This window comes from Puma concolor, chromosome E4 (assembly GCF_028749965.1).
Source record: "Puma concolor isolate L17-30 chromosome E4, mPumCon1.1.hap2, whole genome shotgun sequence".
Taxonomy (NCBI): domain Eukaryota; kingdom Metazoa; phylum Chordata; class Mammalia; order Carnivora; family Felidae; genus Puma; species Puma concolor.
In genome coordinates, this window is record NC_141683.1 from 67896140 (window position 1) to 67917978 (window position 21839).

A 21839-nucleotide genomic window follows, 5' to 3' on the forward strand; every position below is an offset into this window, starting at 1 on the left:
GAGCCAGTCGACACAGAAACCTTGGTGATGTCAGAAAAGGGCGGGAACTCTTCTGGTGTTTTCCTGATCTCCAGAGCATACTGGTATCGTTTGTTCCTAGTTCATCAGCATTGGCCCTTGACTTTCTGCTAGGCTAGGTGGGATTAGCTTACTGACGTCACCCCTCATCTTCCTGCCGTCCCGTCCAAAATTATCCCAGGAGATCACTACTGCCCCACTGTCCCTATAACTCTAGCTCAGTTCATCGACTGATCACCTTGGCAACCTTTATGATCACCTTGGTAACCTTTATTTCTCGGTCTGCCAACTACAGACAGCATCTCGCTTTATAGGAGTAGGGCATTCACACCCTCTACCCTACCCCCCTCGCCAATGCTTAACGACGACAACAAAACCTCAGCGACTCATGCTTCTCATTCACACGACACGGGGTGCCCGGCCTCTGATGTCCTCTTTATTCTGGGAGGCAGACTGCCGAGCAGACCCCACCGGCCATTCTCACGGGAGAAAGAGAAGAACGATGCCAGAAATTCACAACGCCTAAGTGTCTGCTCGGTCACCGCCACTCGCATTCAACTGGCTGAAGCCAGTCACACGGCCAAGCCCGTTATCAGTGGGCAGGGAAGGAAGTACTCCCCTCCCACAGGAAGCATGACAAGCCATATGGCATCAGGTGGGTAAGTGCCATCCTCTTTCAGGGAGGACACTGAAGAATCGGGAACGATAATTTAATCTACCACAATCCACTTGCCAAGTTCTATGAGCTACGGTTTTCATTTTACATCGCCCGGATGGAACATCTTTACATCTTCCGTTATAGCTGTTATTAAGCAGTCTTCGGGGCTTTGTCTGCGGTTGCGCTGAAGAGTTGAAAACTACCGGGCAGCATATATATTATTATGACTAAGCAAGTGTTCTTTGCTGCAGAGTCAAAGAGGAGCTGAGAGCCCATAGTGTGGGCCACTGTTCCAATGAGCCAGGCCCTACGCACTTAAAAGAGCCTTTCTTATATTTCACCATCTGCTCAGTATCAGGCCACATTTTGATTTGTTTCCTATCTGAGTTATGCCTTTCATGAAAAACGTTTGGTTTTTCTGAAGTCGCTGATTACGTCTCTTTTTTCTATTGTTGGTAGAGGAAACGTGTGCTGCACTGTATCCCCACTCCCCTCCAAATTCTGTCTCACTCCATTTATCGTGTGGAATATTTTTCTTCTTCTTTTTCGAAGCCTGCTGACCTCCTGATCTAACTGGGCGGGCTGCTTCATTTTTGGATCCTGACGCTTTTGCACAGCTTTTTGTCTTTACTGCAGTTACTGATTGCTTTCTGTTTTTTAACAAAGCTTTTATTTCTGGCAGTCCCAATAACACTCTTAACTCTATGGAATGTCCCCTTCTCACATCATCCTCAGAAAACTCTTCCCCTGCGCCTTCATCCTCCCCCTCTAAAGAAGACTGATTGCTCTCAGACCCGCTGAACAATTTTTCCTCCGGTGGATGTTCATGGCTGCCCTGAATTGGATCCATTGTTTCCTGGATCTCATATCTTCTCTCTTGGTTTACTCTCTGGTTTTGCTGAAATATGTACTCAGATAACTTCCTTAAGAAGGCTGAATAGGATGTAAACTTCCTTGGTTCTTGAATCCTCAGGACTGCCACACTTAAATATAAAATAAAGGCATCGGACCGGATGATCTCTAGTCCCTATTCCAGGAGTATGCTTCTAAGTCCATATTCATTCATAAATCGCATAGCATATTCATAGCATAATTAGCATAAATATCAAGGAGGAATTTAAAATGGTTGCTGCTTTCAAGGAACTTACGTTTAGAGTGGCAAAAAGTAAACTCTTAAAACAGTAACAAAAAGCCAACAGTACAAAAGACGCCACAAGAGAGGGCAATATTCGTCATCGGTTTGAGCCTCGGGGCTACGGGGAATTAAGACAGATGAGGAGCCGGCCTGCAGTGCTCTTATTAGGGAAGCAAGACTTCAGCTGAGTGTCAAAGAGTTAGGCAGGGTATTAGAGAGAGATTAAATATTTCTGAATGTCCAACCGCAGATGGATGGCCAACAGGATTCTGACAGAATGGCTAACCGTCAGTAGAGGCTCTCCTCCCCACCGCTCCCCTGTAACCAACGTTTTTGTTTCACCAAGTCAATCGAGACACATAAAATCTTCAAATACGAAAGTGTGATGTCGCCCCTGACCAACAGACAAACCCTCTGTCCGTGCTGGGTCCTAACAATGAACTTTTGCACCACATATGAATAATTGTATAGAAACTTAAAAATGCCCTACTTTTTGGACCGTGAAGTTACCCACGATGGTCTTGATGAGTAGCACTTCACCGAATGGGACAGGGGGACATGGGGGGGGGCCTGCCGGGAGGCACTCTCTTTACCACCATCCGTCTTTAAATTTCTTTTTAACGTTTATTTATTTTTGGGAGAGAGAAACGGAGTGCGAGCAGGGGAGGGGCAGAGAGAGGGAGACACAGAATCGGAAGCAGGCTCCAGGCTGTAAGCTGTTCGGCCCAGAGCCCGACGACGCGGGGCTCGAACTCCCGAACCACGAGATCATGACCTGGGCCGAAGTCGGACACTTAACCGACTGAGCCCCCCGGGCACCCCACCATCACATCCATTTTTAAAATTTGTTTTGTTTTGTTCCCATGAGGAGTCAGAGTGATCTCAGATCACTGCTCTGACATCCTAACAGCACGGACACTTGCATCGAGAAGGCCCGGGGATTACAAGGACTCGGCATCTCACGCAGACCCTGCACACTGGGTGAGCCGGGAGACACCTGCATTAGAGGAGAAACATGGCCTCATTCAGCCCCCCACTTGCTCCCTCATTCGATGTGCAAATGAGGAGAGGACTTGCGGAGAAAGGCATTTCCAGAAAAAAAGAAAAGATCTTTGGGCCAACCGTCTGACCGGTTTCCAAAGAGTCCCGGGTAAAATGAGAACCCAAATGCTTGGGGCCGTGGGGTTGATTTCCTCGGCAGGGTCTAACCTACTACTGCGCCCCTGGGAGCCTTTCTCTGAACCCCACTTCCACACAGGAAGAATTAACTAACTGCGCGCAAACGCTCTGTTCTTGCTGCCAAGACGGCATTCGCCAAATTCAAAGTTTGCATCAATCTTCCCCAACAGTCTATGACGCCTCGACCGACGTATTCATCGTCAGGCCCGGTGGCTGGCTTGTGGTGGTCGCTCTGCGTTTGTGGAATGAATGACAGCACGTGGACTGAAACAGGCTGCGTGTCACAAAAGGGCAAGGCCAGACATAAATATTCAGTTAATATTCACAAATATTCAGATAAGCCAGAAGGACCTGGAGAAGAGGGTCTCGGCCAAGGAGAGGATTTCCAGGCGCTGGGACCACCGACATCAGTCATGGAGGACAGAACAAAACCACCTGTAAGTTTCACCGGGACTGCTCTGCTATCGGGGCTCCCCTGCGGGTCAAGGGGAGCAGAGAGAGCCACAGGATTCAAAGGCCCCAAAGAGCACCCCCACACATCCAAAGGTGGGGGCAGGGCTCGGCTCTGCAGAAAGGCCAAGGGCCAGAGGAACCCACCACCCCCAGAGCACCGCCCCGTGCGCCCCACCCCGGAGCTTTCTATCATTTAATTCGATCCTCTCAAGGACCCAGAGTGACAGGCATCCCCGACTAACAGAGGAGAAACACCACCTAGGATCAGGAACCCCTCCCGCAGCGCGGAGAAGGGCGGGGGCTGTGCGTCCAGTGAACTATACAAGGCAACCCAAACGAAACGGAAAAAAAAAAAAATGCCCGGATTCAGTCGCTGAAAATTCAGACATCTGCGCCCCCTCGGCTCACCGGTTTTAGCCCTTTGGCGGTTTGCTTATTTTTCTCTTTATTCTCTCCTGCCTTCCCAGGAAGGTTCCTTACAAAAATCCCGTGGGATTCGGATCTAACAAAGGGAAGCGTGAAGAGCTGGAACCCCACGGGCAGGAGAGCAGGGGCCCAGGAGGAGCGGCAGGCAGGACCGGGTGGGCAAGGTACCTGGGGAGATGAGACCCAGGGAGGCCTGCAGGTGCCCTGGTGGCAGCTGCCCCGCCTGGAGGTGATCCCCTCAGCCGGCCCCAGCCTGGTACAGCATCTCCTACCCGGCCACATACATCTGTTTCCTCAAAGGACCATATCGGGTGATACTGACTTCCCCACATGGAAAAAGTGAAGACACACGATCTTCACATCCTGGAGAGATGGCTGGGCGGTGCTCTGTACTCCAGCAGGTGGGAATCTCCGACGCAATTCACATCGGCCAGCCTTCCTCCCCGAGTCTACACTTGCAGAGAGCCGGCCTGATGACCCTCACTCCACCCCGGGGCAGGGCGGTGCAGGCTGCTGGAGGTGCCGCGGAGGGGACCCCTAACTGCCTGTTCGGACAGCTCCACGACCCTGGCCGGGCGGCCGCCCAGCGCAGAAGCACCAGTAGGCGCGAAAGGGAATGTGAATCCGACCCGAGTGGGTGGGTGGGTGTGACCTTCGCTATCACCGCCACGGCCGGAGGCCGGGCTGAGCGCGCTGAGCCCGAGGCCGTGAGAAAGGCCAAAGTAAAACAGAAAAGCACTTCCAGCTGACCTCTTTGGGAACTTGGAGCCTTATACGCTGGCAGCCGGCTCGCTCCTGGGGAGGGCTCAGAGGCGCCTGTCGCTCCAGTCCCGCAGGCATTTGGGGGACGGGAGGGGGTCCCGGGCAGGCAAGCTGGGGGTTGGGGGAGGGCAGATTGGGGTGGGGTAAGGAGACGCAGGGTGGGGAAACTTCTCATTCCCTCCCGCTACGCACCCTTCGGCACCCCTACCTCTAGGAAGGGACTTTGTTTTAAAATTTGGGACACTGGGAACCTCAGGGCCCCCGCGGGCAGCCAGGGTCCGACACAGAATTGCCCCGGCGCGCTCCCCACTCCGTCAGGAACAGAAGGGCTGGGAAGGAGCCACGGGGTCCCCTCCGGCCGGCCGGGAGCGCTGGAACTAGCGAGATGGTCCCCCCAACCCCCGGGAGCTAACGGGCGCTGGCGGAACCGAGGGCACCCGGGAAGGAGGCGGAGGACGCGCGCCCCCGCACGGTCCGCACCCCGCGAAAGCAGGCGGGCTCGCGGGGTGTCCCTTTTCCCCCGCTCGGCCGCGGTCTGTCGCCGCCGCGCTCCCCCCGCCCCCCACGCCAGGCCCCGCGCCCCTCCAAGGAAGGGGCTCGCGGGAGGGCGCGCGCGGCGGCGAGCAGGGGCAGAGGGTCTCGGGGCATCTGGAGCGGCGCCTCTTCCGAGCCGGGGGAGCCTTTCCGCGCCGCCGCCCGCCGGCCCCCGCTCTCCCGGACAAGTTCGGGCTCTCGGGGCCGGACCCCCGGCGCTCACAGGTGGGGGGAGGCGCAGGGCGGGTTGGGGGGGGGTGCCGCGCGGCGCCTCCCCCGGGGCGCACCCCACGCGCCGCGGCCACCTGCCAGGGGGCGCCGGGAGCGCGGGGGCCGGCGCGCGGGGGCGCCCCCCGGGGCGGGACCCGGGGGCGCCAGGGCCGCGGCCGCCGCGTCTTACCCAGTCCCGGCACGAAGGTGTTGAGGAAGAGGCAGATGACGGCCACGGGGAAGGGCATGTAGGGGATGGCGGCGCGCAGGGGGCCCTTCTTCTCGCGGACCTGCACCACCACCCCGCTGGACGCGGACGCCGCGCGGGGGTCCGCCGCCGCCGCCGCCGCCGTCTCGGCGTCTTTGTGCGAGGGCTCCATGGCGGGGCGCGCCCAGGGGCGGGTGGCGGCGGCTCCGGGCCCCGGGCTCCGCGCCGAGCTCAGGCGGCCAGCGTGCTCCCGCGCCGCGCGGCTCGCCCAGAAGCCCGCACTCCCGCGTCCCCACGCGGCCGGCGCTGCGCCGCGCCCACACCCCGGCGCGGGGCGGAGGGGGCGGCGCCACACGCGGCGGCCGCGCTCCGACGCCCCTCCCTCTCCCCCTCCCCCGCGGAGAAATGCCACTTATGGGTGGGGGCGGAGGGAGCCGCTGGTCCGCCCCCCTCCGGGAGGGATGGACGCCCCGGCGCCCCCCCTCCCCCCCCCGACAGCCGAGCCGGCGCGAGCCTCGGCCCCGGGACACCGCCAAGGGGGCCGGTGTGCTCGGCGGGCCCTGCCGCGAAAGCCGGGAGTTGGGTCCTTTAATCTGGGCACACGACGCGGCGCAGGTGGGGGGCCGGGGACGCACGGCGCCTGGTGCCTAGTAGGCCAACAACTCCTTCCGATTCTCCTGGATTTGGTTCCGGTCGGTAATAGGGCTGCAGGCAGGAGACAGCTTTTCAAACAGGTTCAAGACCGCTTAAGATGGGACCCTCCCCTGCACGCACGTGCGCACGCCCTCGCACTCAGATGCGGAAGGCCTGCACCTGCCGCCGGGAAGCGGGGATGTTGGGATCCAACCCCTGGACCGTCGTCCGGGAGGAAGACTTGGCCTTGTGCGCGCTCGACGTGGTGGTTAAAAAGCCAGCGAGGGCACAGCGCCGTCTGGTGTTGACAGCGCGGCAGTTGGTGGAAGCGAGGAGAAGGTTCGGCCTCAGGGTCCAAGCCGCGGCATGAGGCCCCCTACGGAGTTAGGGGGGGTTGGTTTGGTTTTGGTTTTGATTTTTGTTTGGAAAAATGCCGTCCTCACCTCCACACCTGGAAAAAAAATGAACGGACAAAAGCATCCGCCTCTTTTTCAATGCGGCGAACTGTCCGAATAATCGGGAAAAGGCAAGTTCTCTGTCTTCAGGAATAATAGTTATTTGCATGACCCTAAAACAGCCCAGGGGTCAGAGGGAGGATGCTATAAGACCATAGGGTATTTTTTGCGGATCTTCATAAAATTAAAGGCAGATGCTCAGCAGGGGGTAGTGGTGATACCCTGGACACAGACTCGTGCACACACACACACACAGTAACTAGCTCGGACCTGGCAGTCAGAGTGAACAAGACTGAGCGTTTCAGTCTCTTCTTAGCCGCTAATTACCTGCGTGGCTGAGAAGAACTCACATGAGCCTTTTCTGGGCTTGAGTTAGTGCGATTGTAACATCAAAGCCGGGTTGGACACACGTTTGTTGGAGGTCTCAGAAGACTCAGGTTCTGGGGAGAGAGGAAGGAGTAAAGCCCAGGCTCTCGCATCATGGGTCTGATAGATAAACTGAGTCAAGGTGATAGAGTCAGACAGTGACAGAAGCCAGGGCTGAGGGTGCTGAGCAAACGTGGGCTTGTCCCGGAAGCTGCTACCGGCCAGAGCCAGCAATGGCTTTAGCCAGCTGCTTTCAGGAGATGTGTCATGTTTTTTATTCTTTTTTTAATGTTTATTTATTTGTGAGAGAATGCAAGCAGGGGAGGGGCAGAGAGAGGGGGACGGAACATCCGAAGTAGGCTCCACACTGACGGTAGTGAGCCCAATACGGGGCTCGAACTCATGAACCACGAGACCGTGACCTGAGCCGAACTCAGACGCTCAGCAACTGAGCCACCAGGTGCCCCTGTGTTTTATTTTAAAGAAACACTTCTTGGGGCGCCTGGGTGGCGCAGTCGGTTAAGCGTCCGACTTCAGCCAGGTCATGATCTCGTGGTCCGTGAGTTCGAGCCCCGCCTCAGGCTCTGGGCTGATGGCTCAGAGCCTGGAGCCTGTTTCCGATTCTGTGTCTCCCTCTCTCTCTGCCCCTCCCCCGTTCATGCTCTGTCTCTCTCTGTCCCAAAAATAAATAAACGTTGAAAAAAAAATTAAAAAAAAAAAGAAACATTTCTTTATCCAAATACTCTCTGCCAGGCACTGTACTAAGCACCTTACCCATTTTAATTCATTTAATCCCCTGCTCCGTGACTCTGTGGGGTAAGTATTCTTTATGCCCTAGTTTACAGATGGGGAAAGGGGGGCACAGAGAAGTGGAGTATCTTGCACAAAAGTCACCCGCTAATAAGTAATAGAGCTGGGATTGGAATGCGGGCAGTGTGGCTCCAGAATCCGAATGGATGACTGTTATTTTGCTCAGAAACCTAGGGGATAACCCACGTTATTTGAATATTCTTTCGAACTATATTAGGGCCGTGCAAACACTATTATTCCTGGCGGGGGGGGGGGGGGATTTCAGGGAAGAAAGTGGATTTACATCCCCCAATGTGCCCGAGGATTCACTTAATATCTGGATGTCAGAAAGATATCCAGACGGAGCAACAGCACGGATGAAGCATGGAAGTCAAGAAAAGTAGGGAACGTTCCAGGGATTACGGTGTGTTTGGGACCCCGTCTCAGGCGCGAGGGGTAGGAGCTGGCTCTGGTGGTGGGCAGGAACCCAGGAAGGAAGGGCAAAGGAATTCGGGCTTTACCCTGGTGGCAATGCGGAATCACGGGGAACATTCTAAGCAGGGGTGTGGCCTGGCGTGAGTGTTCCGTTTACTATTACTATGTGACAAACTACCCCAGAATTTCGTGGCCTGTCCCAACCATTTTGTAATGATCACAAATTCTGTGGGTCTGGAAACATCTGGAGCCTCAGCTTAGAAGACGCAGGTGGTGGCGGCCAGAGCAGCTGGGGTCGAGGACTCACTTCCAAAATGATTCTCCCATCCGGTACCTGGACTGGGATAACTTGAGAGCTGGCTCAACCGGGACCTTGCGCCCAGGGCGCCTACCACGTGGCCTGACCACGTGACTCGGACTTGTCACAATATGGCGGCTGGCCTCCAAGAGGAAACCCCGCCCAGAGGGGCCCCCAACGAGAGCATGGGCAGGGCCAGTAGAGGCTGCGTGGACTTTCTGCCCTGACCTCAGCTGTCACCCGGTGTCACTTACGCGGGCCCTGTTGGCAAAGCAGTCACAAACCTTTTTAGAGGACAGCCCACCTCTCAATGCAGCAATGTCTGAGAACTTGGGCCCCCGGCTCTAAAACCACCATCATGAGATGTGGTTTGGGGGACCAGAGGGTCCCTAGCACCATGGCATTAGGCGGAAGGAAAGAAGGGGGGAGAAGGAAGTTTAAAAGGACAAACACTAAGAGTGTCTCATGGAGGCCAGATCTTTAAGCAGTGTCAAATGCGTGGGGGGGTTGGTAAGACCCCAAAAGCGCCTGCAGGATGTTTTGTCTAGTTGTAAAATATCCACCTTATTCCGTATAATACTTAAGGAGGTATCATTTACAGCGGAGGGAGAGGAGGCTCGCCGGAGTCTCAGGGCAAAAGTCTCTCCCACCGTGTCCATTTTCATCCACATTATTGAACGTGTCGGCGTACAATTATTTATAATACCCTCTTATCTCTTTCGTGTCTGTAAAATCCGTAATGATGTCTCCTGTTTCGGTCCTGATACTGTTCCTGTGGGCTTTCTCTCTTTTCTCCGTCGTTCCCGCGAGGGGTTTCTAGTATGTCCACACAACAGGGCAAACGTCTCAAACGGTTACATCGGCCAAAGAACAACATATCCAGGCTGGGCACTGGGTCACGAAGATAAAAATATGAAAAATAAAATAAACTATAAAATAAAACAAAAACAAAATAAAAGAGGTGCCTGGGTGGCTCAGTAATTTAAGAGTCCCACTTCAGCTCAGGTCACGATCTCATGGTCCATGAGTTCGACCCCTGCATCAGGCTCTGTGCTGACAGCTCAGATCCTGCTTAGGATTCTCTCTCTCTCTCTCTCTCTGCCCCTTCCCCACTTCTGCTCCCTCTCTCTCCCTCTCTCTCAAACTAAACAAACTTTAAAAAAAAAAGCTTTAAAGTACACTTAAAAATGTTGTTTGGCCTTGTTCTGTCAGCGGAATAAAGTACCTCCGCTTTGGAACTCTCTTTAGCTGAAAAACAAAATTATTTTGCTGAGATCAGCTTCCAAACTGCACAAGAAATTCATACGCCACTGGGGTGGCCCCTTGGGCAAAGACGAGCATCGTAGCATTGGCAGTAGAGAGACCTTGTTGGAGCTCTGTGTCTCTGAATGACTTCTTAACCCTGCTGAGCCTCGGTCTCCGAAATTAGAAATAATCCCCGTCTCCTCCGCGTCGGAGTGAGGATTAAGCGAGAGAACATACGTAAGGCACGTGAGACACAGCAACGGAATGAGGAGCTTTTTTTCATCCCAAATGGTAGAAAGCCAGCCCCAATTTACCTTTCAGGATACAAAAAGAAAAAAGAAAAAAAAGAATTTATGGATATGATGGCGAGGCCGAACTACAGTCCCCAGAACCGCTTCCATTCGGGTGGGCTACAAGTGACGATCTCTGCAAAGGGCTGGAGGACAGAGGGGGGCGTGTGGCCATTCCATGCACCCTCCCCAAGGCGTTCAATCAAATACGAATAATGTAGGTGCTGCAACGAGGGGGTTCTGCAGGTGTGTTAAAACCCCTAGTCGGTTGACTTTTAAGTTAGTCAATGGCAGGTTGTCCTGGGTGGGCCTGACTTAATCAGGCGTCAAGGGCGGGCACAGGCCTTCTCTGAGGGAGACTCTGAGCCGCCCAGCTCCTCCCTTCCCCCTGGGTCTTCCTTTCTCACCGCAGCCTGTGGACACCTAGCTTTGACCTTGCCATTGGGTTCCAGCCTGCTTGTGAACTTCCCACCCTGAGGGTCTGGCTTGTGGGCCTCAGATTTGCTCAGCCGGCCCCTGTGTTGACAAATCCATCCCTCTGTCGTCTGTCTGTCTGTCTAATCTACATGATTCTGCTAGTTCTGCTTCTCTAGTTGAACCCTAGCTGGCACAATATGCTCGTGTGGCCGGGAGGCCCGGAGAAGCCCCGGGTTACATCAATAAGTTACCTAATGGACGAATGCCTCTCTCTCTCTGTCGCTTTCTGTGTCTCTCTCAAACGATCTCCACTCTGTGTGGCTTCATTCGGCCGACTGGGTCTCCCCATGCGGTGAGGAAGATGGCCTCTGAGTGCCCCGGACTCACATCTTCCCAAACAAGCCCAGCAGAGAGAGAGGTCTCTCGGGGCGGGTTGAGCGTCCGACTTCGGCTCGGGCCACGATCTCCTGGTTCGTGAGTTCGAGCCCCGCGTCGGGCTCTGTGAGGACAGCTCGGAGCCCGGAGCCTGCTTCGGATTCTGGAAGGAAGGAAGGAAACGTCTCTCTCCGGGGGCTCTTGGCTCAGTCACTGTGGCCGGGTACTAAACGTGGCCAGGCCCGTGATGAGGGGTTTTCTGGGACCGACAGCCCCCTCCGCCCTCAAGGAGTGGGTAGAAGGGCCCCCAGAGAAATCAGTGGCACCGTAGCCAGAGCAGGGGTGCGGGGAGGCGTGCTGGACACACAGCTGTAGTAGTGACCGCTTCTTGATCATTAACCTTCTAGGTCACGGATCTCGACCTGCGGGAGCCACGTGTTTGGAGTCTTCCCGCCCCGTGCCGGCTTCCGTGGACACGGCCTCCGGTCATCTTTCCCAGACGCACCTACTCCCAGGAAGCGTGAGCTCAAAGACAGAGAGCCCAGCGCGGCTTGTGCCCGCCTCTCACGCCACCCCTACCCAGCCGTGCGACCCCGGTCAGAGCGCGTCGTCTCCCTCTGCCTCCGCTTGCCCGTTTGCTGAACGTCCACGTCCACACCCAGCCTTCCCTTTCCGGGAGACCGAGTGTGGACTCAGCTCACAAGTTAGAAGAGGAGGGTTATTTCAGGCCTTTGGACCAGGTGGCCCCCGTCCCTGCTATCTCCGTGGAGGCAACTTCTCCCCCGCCGCCCCGTGAGGACGTCTGCCCTCCGCACTGCCCCCCTGGAGCCAACGCGCTGTGCTGGGCTCGGAGCGGGCCCCTGTCCCGACGGAGGGGCGCTGCCCCTCCGGGTCTCCTGTGTTCTCACGGAATGGGGTAAGCGTAAGAGTAACGCTGGCGACGGAGCGGTAATCAGACCCGGCTGTCGGGATTTGGGCACCAGCTGTTTACGGAAGCGTCTGGAGAGCCAGTGCTCGCAGGAAGGCACGCTCAGAGGCACAGGTGCCGGTGCAGAAGCTAATCCACGCTGCAGGAAGCTGAGCTGGCGGGGACGGGCCGGGGTGGCCGTCCAACAGGCCTAGCGAGGCCTGGGAGAAGGAGACCGCCGTCTCCTTCAGGGACCCCCAGCAGCCCCTCAGAGCTGGCGCTGCCCTTGGGGAGCCCTGCTTCGGACACAAGAGTTTTCCGTGTTTCTAAGGTTGGGAAGGCTGCGGCCGCAGACCAGGTCGCCAAGGAAAGCGTCAGATGCCGTTAAGAGGACGGGAGAGCCAGGGCCTTTCCGATCTGCTGCAACGGGGCGGACGTGCACTCTGAGGATCCGAGGACTCCTAGACCCTGCGCGCTGGCGCCAGGACCCAAGTCCATTTACCATCCGGTTCCCCACCGCAGGCCCCAGTTCAAGCGCTCTGTGGCCACACGGCGGGCCCGGCAGCTGCCGCGCCCAGCTATTTCTCTCTCTCTCTCTCTCACACACACACACACACACACACACACACGCACACACACACACACACTCTCTCTCACTGCAGGGGAGGCGTTCCTTATGCCCATTTCACAGATGAACACCTTGCAGCTCAGCAAAGTTGAACAGTGAGCAGGGCCAGACGGGTTCCAGAGCCTTGGGCCCCCTTCCTCTCTGCCTGCCCCAGCCCCCCCTCCTCCATCCCAGTCCCCGGGTCCTCCTGCGTCTCTCCCTCTCTCTCCCCTCACCCCGGCTCCCCCTGTCCCGCCTCCTGGGTTTCATTCTTTCCTCCCTCGGAACACAGCAGGCAGGCAGGCCTCACAAGGCCTACTCCCCATGGGGCCTGCACAGCCCCTAATAAATCTATTAAGTTGTATCAATCTATAAGCCAGCTCTCCTGATTAAATCTGGTGGGCATCGGGTTTGCGTTTCCCAGTAATTACAGCTGAAGGTCCAGGCAATAAAGCAAAGTGACTGACAGAAAAAAATGAGGTGACCTCAAAATACCTTTCCTCTTCTCTGCCGTGGTCTGTGGCCACTGACTACGGGCTCCCTGCTGTCCTATTCCCCACCTGTCCCTGAGGCTAAGGGTGTGGGGGACAGACCTCTGGCCTCGAGCCCGAAGGTCACAGAGAAAAACGTGGCGGAGCCAGGAGCACAGGGGAGGGAGATACCCCGGAACCTGAGAATTAATCTCCCTCTCTTCTCCCTCCCCAGAAACCCAAGTAGGGGTGGGGCCACTCGGTTGGGGCAGGGACGCAGACCATTCATCCCCCACTCCCCTCCTGTGAGGTTCCTGGCCGGCCAGCTTGGGCTTCTGGAACCTTCTGCCCCACCGCCACCCCCACCCCCCTCGCTGCAACACTCCCACACCCGGGCTTCGCACAGAGGCTGCACATCCCGGGTGTTCGATCAGTGTGGACTGACTTCGCCCACTTGTGCAGGCACCAATCAATTCCTGTCTCCCCGCGCAATTTTCTCGTTCGGCTTCCCCGCGCGCGCCCCCCCCCCCACCCCCCACCCCCAGCCGCTGATGTCTCCTCGGAAGCAGTGGGTGTCCTAGAACGAGATGAGTCGTTGGGGGACGAGAGAAGCCAGGGAGAAGGAAGGAGAGGAGTGGGTCTGGGTGGGGGAAGGGGAGAGACGGACGGACGGACGGAGGGAGCTTGCCTCTTACCCTAAAGGTGATGGGTGCCAGGACGCAGGGCGGCTCGTGCACCATTGTACTCACGACTCTGGCATTTAACTAAGAAGGTGACAGCGTGACATAGGCAACGAGGATTAAGAGCGCACTTGTCGCACTGAGCACTGCGTGGTGTATAAACTTGTTGAATCACTGTATTGTGCAACTGGGACGAACATAACACCGTGTGTTAACTCTGCTGGGATTAAGTAGAAAGGAAGGGAGGAGGGAGGGAGGGAGGGAGGAAGAAGGAGGGAGGGAGGGCAGGAGGGAGGGCAGGAGGGATGGGAGGAGGGAGGGAGGCAGGAGAGAGGGAGGGAGGAGGAAGGAAGGAGCTGGAAAAGGAAACAAAGACCAGCAACCCCAAGTCCCGCAGCCTGGACATCCCCCATCGCTGACCACGGCCCGTGCAGAGACCCAGCGTCCCCCCACTGACCTGTCCGAGTCCATCGGCTGAACCCCTAACACTGACCTCTGGCCCTAACGCTGGGGGTCCTGGCCTGGTGGCCCTCCCCCAGGCAACCCCTCCAGCACCCGGGAGGGAGGAGGGGGGCAGCAGGCAGGGCTGGGCTGCTTCACCCACTTGTGGGGCTCACGTTTCCCATGATGACACATGGGGACACAGAGCTCCGGGACTCTGGGCAGTTAGCTCCGGGTGGGGGGGTTGGGGGGGGCGGTGGTGGTTCCCCCCTGAGCGGCCGGCTCAGGCCTGTGCCCTGGGCGGCCCTCCTGCCCCGTCCCACCCCCGCCCTCCCGGGGCCCCCAGGGGCTGCCTCAGAGACCCCGCGTGTGGCCGCACTCCAGGGAGGAGCCAGGCACACGCTCAGGGAAAACCAGGCGCTCCGGCCGGTGAGGAGCAGCGGCGTGTGTGACACGCCGTGAGGGCTCCTGCCTCTCAGCCACCGTGAGACCCTGAGCAAGACACTGAGACTCAATTTCCACACCTTTAAAATGGGACAATAACACGGGGCGCCTGGGCGGCTCAGTTGGCTCAGCATCCGACTTCGGCTCAGGTCACGACCTCGCATTCCGTGGGTTCGAGCCCTGCGTCGGGCTCTGTGCTGACGGCTCGGAGCCTGGAGCCCACTTCGGATTCTGTGTCTCCCTCTCTCTCTGCCCCTCCCCTGCTCGCGCTCTCTCTCTCTCTCTCTCAAAAAGAATAAACATTAAAAATAAAATAAAATAAATGAAACTAAATAAAGGGAGATTGTCCCAGGTGAGCCTGACCTAATCAGGCGAATGCCCTTAAAGCAGAACCGGGCCCTCCCCGAGGTGACAGGCTCTGGCCATAGTCTGAGGCTGTGCTGACGAGGCCCACGTGGCGGGGAGCCAGGGACAGCCTCTGGTCACGAAGCCAGCCAAAGGCGCAGCTCGCATTCCTGAGCTGCAAGGAGAGAATTTCCAGAGTGAGCCTGGAAATGGGGTCTTCCGGGGAGAGCCTCCAGAGACAACGAGGCGGGCTAACGCGGGGTTCGCAGCCTGGTGACACCCCGGCTCCTGCCCCACCCGTGCTGCGCGAGACCAATGTGTGTTGTCCCCTTACACTGGCATCCTGCGGGACAGCAACAGAAAACTTATGAAAGCAGAGCGCCCCGGGGCAGGGGGTGGGGGTGCCGCACATGGGGGGGTCAACTGTGGCGGGGGGGGGGGGGGCCCACCCGGTTTTTATCTCCCGATGGAAAGGGCCCTGTTGCTCCCTGAAAGCTTTTGCCTGGAGCTGCCCTGAGGAGGGGGTCGTTCCTGAGTCACTGCAGGGCTGTAAGGGAAGGGCCATCAGATCTGGCTCCGGAGCCGCGCCCCCCTCTCTCTCGGTCCCCCCAGGGTGGCCCTGTCATGACAGCCGTCTCGCCACCTCTGGGCGGACGGGGCCACTCCTGGGGAAGCAGGCCCATCACCCGGGGACCGGACCCGCACGCTGTAGGTGCAGCCCTGTGCGGGATGCTGGAGCCGCGGGACCCTGGCCGCCCCGCTCACCTCCCTCGGCCCTGCGTCCCTCCCCCGACCCCGTGCGCGTCCCCACCACAGGTGACCCGATACGGGGACCTGCTATCTGGGGGACCCTGCACTTGGCCCGCTGCAAAGGGCATCAGACCCGGCTGGAAGGAGATTATGGTCCCGGCTCGGTCCATCCCCACCGAGGGGTGGTCCAGGCTCTCTTTGGATGCTTCCCGTGATGAGGAACTCACTCTCTTCCAAAGCAGACATCTTACCGAGCAGCTGCTGTGAAGCTGTCCTCAGTCTCCCTCCAACGCTCACCCGCTGGCCCTGCGTCCGGACTCAAGGAGTAAGTCACGTGTGGCCTGGACTAAGAGGGACACAGAGTCCCCAGGCCACTCCCCTCAGAGGCCACTTGTGTAGACTGTTACCCTGGGGGCCCAAGGACCCGTGCCTCCCAGGATCCGTGTTTTCCCCTGCGTGTTCCCCTGATTCGTGACTCTCGGATCGGCCATGTGACTTGCTGTGACCAATCAGATATTCACTGTCAGGAGGCCTGACCGGACCTTGCAAGTTGGGGATTCCTCCCTTAGAAAGTCGCTTTCTGGGGGCGCCTGGGTGACTCAGTCGGTTAACCGTCCGACTCTTGGTTTCTGCTCAAGGTCACGATCTCACGGTGTGTGTGTTTGAGTCCCAGGTCGGACTCTGGGTTGACGGCCCGGAGCCTGCTTGGGATTCTGTCTCTCCCTCCCTCTCTGCTCCTCCCCTGCTCACACTCTCTCTCTCTCTCTCAAAAATAAATAAATAAACTTTAAAAAAAGAAAGTCCCTTTTGAAAGCCAGCTGCCGTGCTGAACAAAGCTCAAGTTAGGTACCAAACGGGGTGGGGGGGGGCGGTGGGTGGACACGACAGGCCCCTGCGCGTGCGCCGGCCACAGGTGGGCCCCCGCATGGGTGACCGAAGCCGGTCACCTTCTCCGCAAGGCACCGGCCCAGAAACAATAGTCATTTCAAGCCACCGCATTTCGGAGCGAGTTGTCCTGTTGCGATAGAAATGGCCGAAAACCACTGATAGACTTTCCGCCAGCGAGGTTCCGGGATGGTTCTGGGATGGGACGGCCCAGAGTGTTTGTTCCAGGCCGGCCACCCGCCAGGAGGCTGGACCAGCCGGCTCAGCTGAGAGGGAGAAAACATCTTTACTGGGGACACCGGGAGCCCGCCGCTTAGAATCGCGTTAGAAGAAGCGAGTCAGGAGAGGTTGGCTTGAGACAGTCACAGAGGCCTGGCCGGCTGACAAATTGTGCAGAACAGCTTGGCTCTCGGCACAAAACGGGACTGTGCTTCAGTTCAAGTTCTTGGCCGCTTCCAAATTACTTCTTATTTTATTACCCTACAGACTGGCAACGAAACAGGCGCGAACGCCGTTCAGGGTGCGCCAGTCGTTCCCCAAAGCCGCGAGGGTGCCAGTCGGGCACCGTCCCCAGGGGTTGGGGAGGGGATGCTTTTTCTTTCAAAAAAATAAAAAGACGAGACTTGGGTACGCGTTTGTGGTGATGACTCAGACGCAAAAACCAGCAAGATGGACTGGGGGCTCTAACAGCATCCCGAACGGGGAGAATTCGCGTGAAATGTTCCAGAACGTTCCTGCCCCAGCCTCCATGAGCATGAGGGGAGCGCCTACGGCGCCTGCCTTCCTGGAGCTCACTGGTGAAGAGGAGAGTCAGACCAGTGAGCCGGCAGGTGTGAGACTGGGTGAACACCAGCAAGTCTGGGGCCGGGGAAGCTTCTAGAAGAAGCAGTGTCTAAACGGGGAGCGGAAAGGTCTGCAGAGCAATCCGGAAGGTGGGAAAGGACGCTGAGTGGCCGAGGTCACCCGCTCCCGCCGGGTACACGTCCATCTCTCTTATGGTTAGGTACCATTTTTGGCGGTGGGCAGTGTCCGGCTGAGCAACGGCATTTCCCAGACCAACTTGTGGCTGCTGGTGAGTAATGTGGTCTGAATGGAAGTGCCCAGGGCTTCTTAGAAGGAGTCCTGTCTCCCCTGCAGCCTGGTGTCCCCGCCTGGAATATGGACTCGATGGCTGCAATCCCAGCAGCCATTTTGTGCCCTAAAGCAGGCGTCAGGAGGGAAGCTGCGAAGCATGGCGGGCGGAGGGTCAACAGAAGCCTGGCTCCCCGACAGCTGTGGCGCAGCTAGACCAGCCCTGGAGAGCCTTCCTTCCGGCTCCTTCCACACGCGAGAGGGACGAACGGCATATTCAAACCACTCGTGTGTCACCCTTGTCACGTGCAACCGCCATCTCACCCGAACTGACACGGCCGCGGTGCCAAGGCCCAGAGGCGACAGAGCCCCAGGCATTGTCCTCCACCTGCAGGGTGTGTGGTGGGGAGGGGTGGGGAGGGCCGCAGGGGTGAGACTGGAGTTCTCGGGGCAACAGGGCGTAGGGGGGCCTCCACATCGCTGCACTGATGAAGGGTCTTAAAGAGAACTCCTCCCCTTCCTGTCGTCCACATCTGGAGAACGGACAGCCTCCCGTCCCCAGAGCCTCAGGACCAGGGAACAAAGTGTCCCAATCAGCAGGTGTCAGCACTGGGGACCCGGTCACAGACGACAGCCCTCGTGTGTGACGGCGGCCTCTGGGCCGTGTCAGATTCAGCCTCCCCTCCTTGAGCTGTGCGAAATTAGAGGACAGAACTCGTAGGAAAACCAGGAAAGGTCTCCAGCCTGCCCTCACGGGTGGCTCCTGAGAGGCCTGAGGCCCAGGCTGGCATGGCCCATGAGCTACGCCCGGGAACAGGGACTCTGGAGCGGCCCAAGCCCACGGCTCAGTTGGCCTCCCGCACCCACCGGCTGCCCCAGCAAAGGTCTGACACCCCCGGGCTCCAAGGGGGACATGGCCCCCCTGAGGAGCCCCCATGCCCAGACTTTCACCTTTCTTGGGGAAACCTGCCCCCCCCCCGGGTCAGCCCCCAGCCCAGAGGAACTCAGCCCAAACCTCCTGAGCAAGCCTGAAACCCAGCACAGACTTACCCCCACCTCTGTCGCCCGCCCCCCACCACCATCACCACCACGGGGAAAGGGACATCAGAGGAAGCTCCTCGAAAACGAGTTAGGCCTCTCCCACCATCGCTGACAGATGGGCCCCTGAAAATGACGCGGCGGACCAAGCTGTCGCCCCAGATAGCGAGGACGCCACCCAAGACCCCCAGGGCGCAGGTCAGAAGGACTCCGGAGCCAGCGCAAAGAGGCTGTCCCCGCCAGAGACGGGACGGCGTGTGGCAGTAAGGTCAGGGGCGTCAGGAGACTGAAGCAGGTCAAGCGTATTTAAGTCTGTGCACCTGCAATGGCATTATAAAAAATAGAAAGAGGGGCGCCAGGGTGGCTGAGCCTTGAGCACCCAGCTCTTGATTCCGGCTCAGGATCTCGCCGTTCATGGGACGGAGCCCTGTGTCGGGCTCCGTGCCGTGTGCAGAGCCGCTGGGGGAATTCAGTCTCTCCCCCTCTCTCCTCCTCTCCCCACACTCTCAAAATAAATAAATAAACTTGAAAAAAGGAAGAAAGAAAGAAAGAAATGAATCGGTTATCAGTTAAGGATGCGAATAAACTAATTCGTTATTTTGCAAACTGACAAATGAAAGGGAAAACATCAAGTGAGAAGCAAGGACAGAAAGAAACCAGTCTGTTCTGAGTAAATATATCCCAAGATGTTAACGGAGGAGGAGGAAGAGGGGGCGAGGGGGTGGAGGAGGGCCAAGGGGGGAGGAGGAGGGGACAGGGGGAGGGGGGAGGAGGAGAGAGTTTAGCCTGCAATGACTCTGAAGTCCTGGAAACAGGACTGTGCCCCGCAGGGTCAACGGGCGGAGTCCCCGGGGCCAACAGGCAGGGGTCCCGGGACATGGTCCTGGACAGAAAGTCCCGCGAGCAGGGACACGGGACCTTCTCTTTTTAGGCCTTTTTAAAAAAAATAGAGACAAAACACTGCAGTGGCGGAGATCAGCCCTCCCGGGAGCAGACTGGCCTGGCGTGAGTCCCAGCTCCGCCAGGCGCCAGCCGCGTGAACTTGGACAACTCACCTCCCCTGTGCCTCGGTTTCCCCCGCTGCAAACGGGGACAACACCGTGGGAAAGGCTGGCGCAGCTCCGGTCGCAGAGCGGACGGACGAGTCTCGAGCAGCGGTGACCGTAGTGGCAGAAAGTGGATCTCTAAATTGGCGGCCTTTCCTCGGCCGCGCTCTCCTCCGCGGGGGTGTCTCCGCGGCTGGGGTCACCCGGGGCGTCCTCCTGCCCCCATCCTCCCTGAAGCCTGTCCCCTGTGGGGAGGGCGCCTAGAAGCCAGGCTCCAGACACAGGCTTTTCGCTGGGTGCCCCCTCGGTGTCTTCTTGTTAAATCTCGGCTTAGACAGCGGGGGACGGAGGTGTCACGGGCTTTTTTTTACAGGGGAAGGGAGTCAGGGGGTCAGGGCCACGCAGGGCTGCGGCGAGAGCCAGCAGTGAGAGCCCAGCTCACGGCGGTCCCGGCACCCCCAGCCCACCGGGCTCCAAATGGTCTTCGCAAGGTGGGCTTCCCGCCCCCACCCCCAGATCTGGTCTCCAGGCCAAGCTTTAAGCCCGCCCCGAGCGGAGGACCCCAGTTAGCAGGAACTGCCATCCAGCACGCCAGGCGCAGGGCTGGGTCCCGCGAGCTGGTGGCCAGCACCAGGGCCTGTGGGCGGCGGCTGTGACCGGAAGTCACCGGAAAGAGGCAAGAGAAAGGGGGGCTGCTGAGTCGCAGCTGGGGGTGGGGGGTACCTCCCAGTCTGGCGGACAACCAGGCAGGTACATCCCGGCCCATCCACCTGCCTCCCCTCCCCTCCCCTCTTCATCCAAGCGCGGATCCAAACGAGGACCTCGTGGCAAAGGGACCAGGAGGGCAGAGGGCAGAGCCGGGAGGTCTGGGGCACCCGGAGGCAGCCCGGAGCCTGCTTGGGATTCTCTCTCTCCCTTCTCTCTCTGCCCCTCCCCCGCTTGAGCTCCCTCTCGCAATAAATAAACTTAAAAAATTGTTTTAAGTTTATCACAGATAAATCTATTGCATCTACTGAGGTGGTTAGACAGCTTTTCCCTTTTAATCCTTTAAATAAGGCAAAGATAGGGGCGCCTGGGTGGCTCCGTCGGTTGAGCGTCTGACTTCGGCTCGGGTCACGATCTCGCGGTTCGTGAGTTCGAGCCCCATATCGGGCTCTGTGCTCGGAGCCTGGAGCCCGCTTGGGATTCTGTGTCTCCTTCTCTCTCTGCCCCTCCCCTGCTTGCACTCTCTCTGTCTCTCAAAAATAAATAAATATTTAAAAAATTAAAAAAAAAATAAGGCAAAGGTACACCAGCAGTTTTACAGCAAACCATCCCAAACCTCCAGGATAAGCCTAACGTACACGTAGTATATTATTTTTTAATGTCATGTTGGTGTCTTATTTGCTAATATTTTGTCTAGTGGTTTTGCATCTGTATTCCTGAGTGCGATGGGCCTGTCTTTTTCCTTCTGACAAAGTCTTTGGGTTTAGGGTCAGCATTGGGAGAGGAAGGTACTAGAATCCAGCTTTCATCTCGGCACAGAAATCCCTGGAAGCCAATTGTTTTTTTCTTTTTGTTAATGTTTTTTATTTCTGAGAGAGAGGGGCAGACAGAGCGCAATCAGGGGAGGAACAGAGAGAGGGGGGGAGACACGGAATCCGAAGCAGGCTCCGGGCTCCGAGCCGTCAGCACGGAGCCCGACGCGGGGCTCGGACCCACGAACCGCGAGATCGTGGCCTGAGCCGAAGTCGGACGCTTAACCGACTGGGCCACCCGGGCGCCCCTCTGAAAGCTCATTTTTAATAAACAATCAACGACAGCTGGTAAGGACGGCTTTGTTTCCCTAAGTCCCTAAAAATCAAGTACTGAAAACTTGTTTGGGGAGCATTTTCTTGGGGGTTGACATCACACTCGGCAAAATGCAGTCGTAAAGCGTGTCTTGTTTGTTTGCAAAGATCTGGACGCGTTTCCCCGGCTCTGTTCCCCCAGCACCTTTCCTAGCTGCCGTGATTCCTCCGAGTGGCCGGTGGTGTTCCACACACCCGTGTGACTTTGCCAGCCTGGCAGGGGTCCTGAGAAGTGCCAAAGCTGGCTGGGTGTGACGTGAGGGTTTGGGCAGAGCACGGGACCCGCCGCGTTCCTCACAAGAAGTTAAGGGCACGGCGAAGTGATCGTAAGCTGTGGGCTCCCGGGTGAGGGCACTCTGGTCATCATTCAGACGGAAATTTCTAGATTTTCTTCCGGGCAGGCAATTCAGCGTGAGGGCATTTTGCCGCCCGGTGGCCAC

At 57.8% G+C, this 21839-nt stretch overlaps 1 protein-coding gene and 1 long non-coding RNA gene across 4 annotated transcripts in view; one reads left to right on the top strand and one right to left on the bottom strand.

Moving 5' to 3' along the window:
- STUM (stum, mechanosensory transduction mediator homolog) overlaps window positions 1-5914 on the bottom strand; it is a 62675-nt gene extending 56761 nt beyond the window's left edge. Inside the window, exon 1 of one of the 3 annotated variants that reach the window (XM_086694339.1) lies at window positions 5566-5908. In XM_086694339.1, coding sequence (XP_086550465.1) covers window positions 5566-5755 — 190 coding nt within the window. In that variant the 5' untranslated portion in view covers window positions 5756-5908. Of the gene's footprint in view, window positions 1-5565 lie in introns of all 3 variants that reach the window. The other 2 variants (XM_086694338.1, XM_086694340.1) reach the window with 2 other exon arrangements.
- Window positions 1-21839, top strand: part of LOC147572762 (uncharacterized) — a 174324-nt gene that overhangs the window by 115931 nt on the left and 36554 nt on the right. The window lies entirely within an intron of this gene.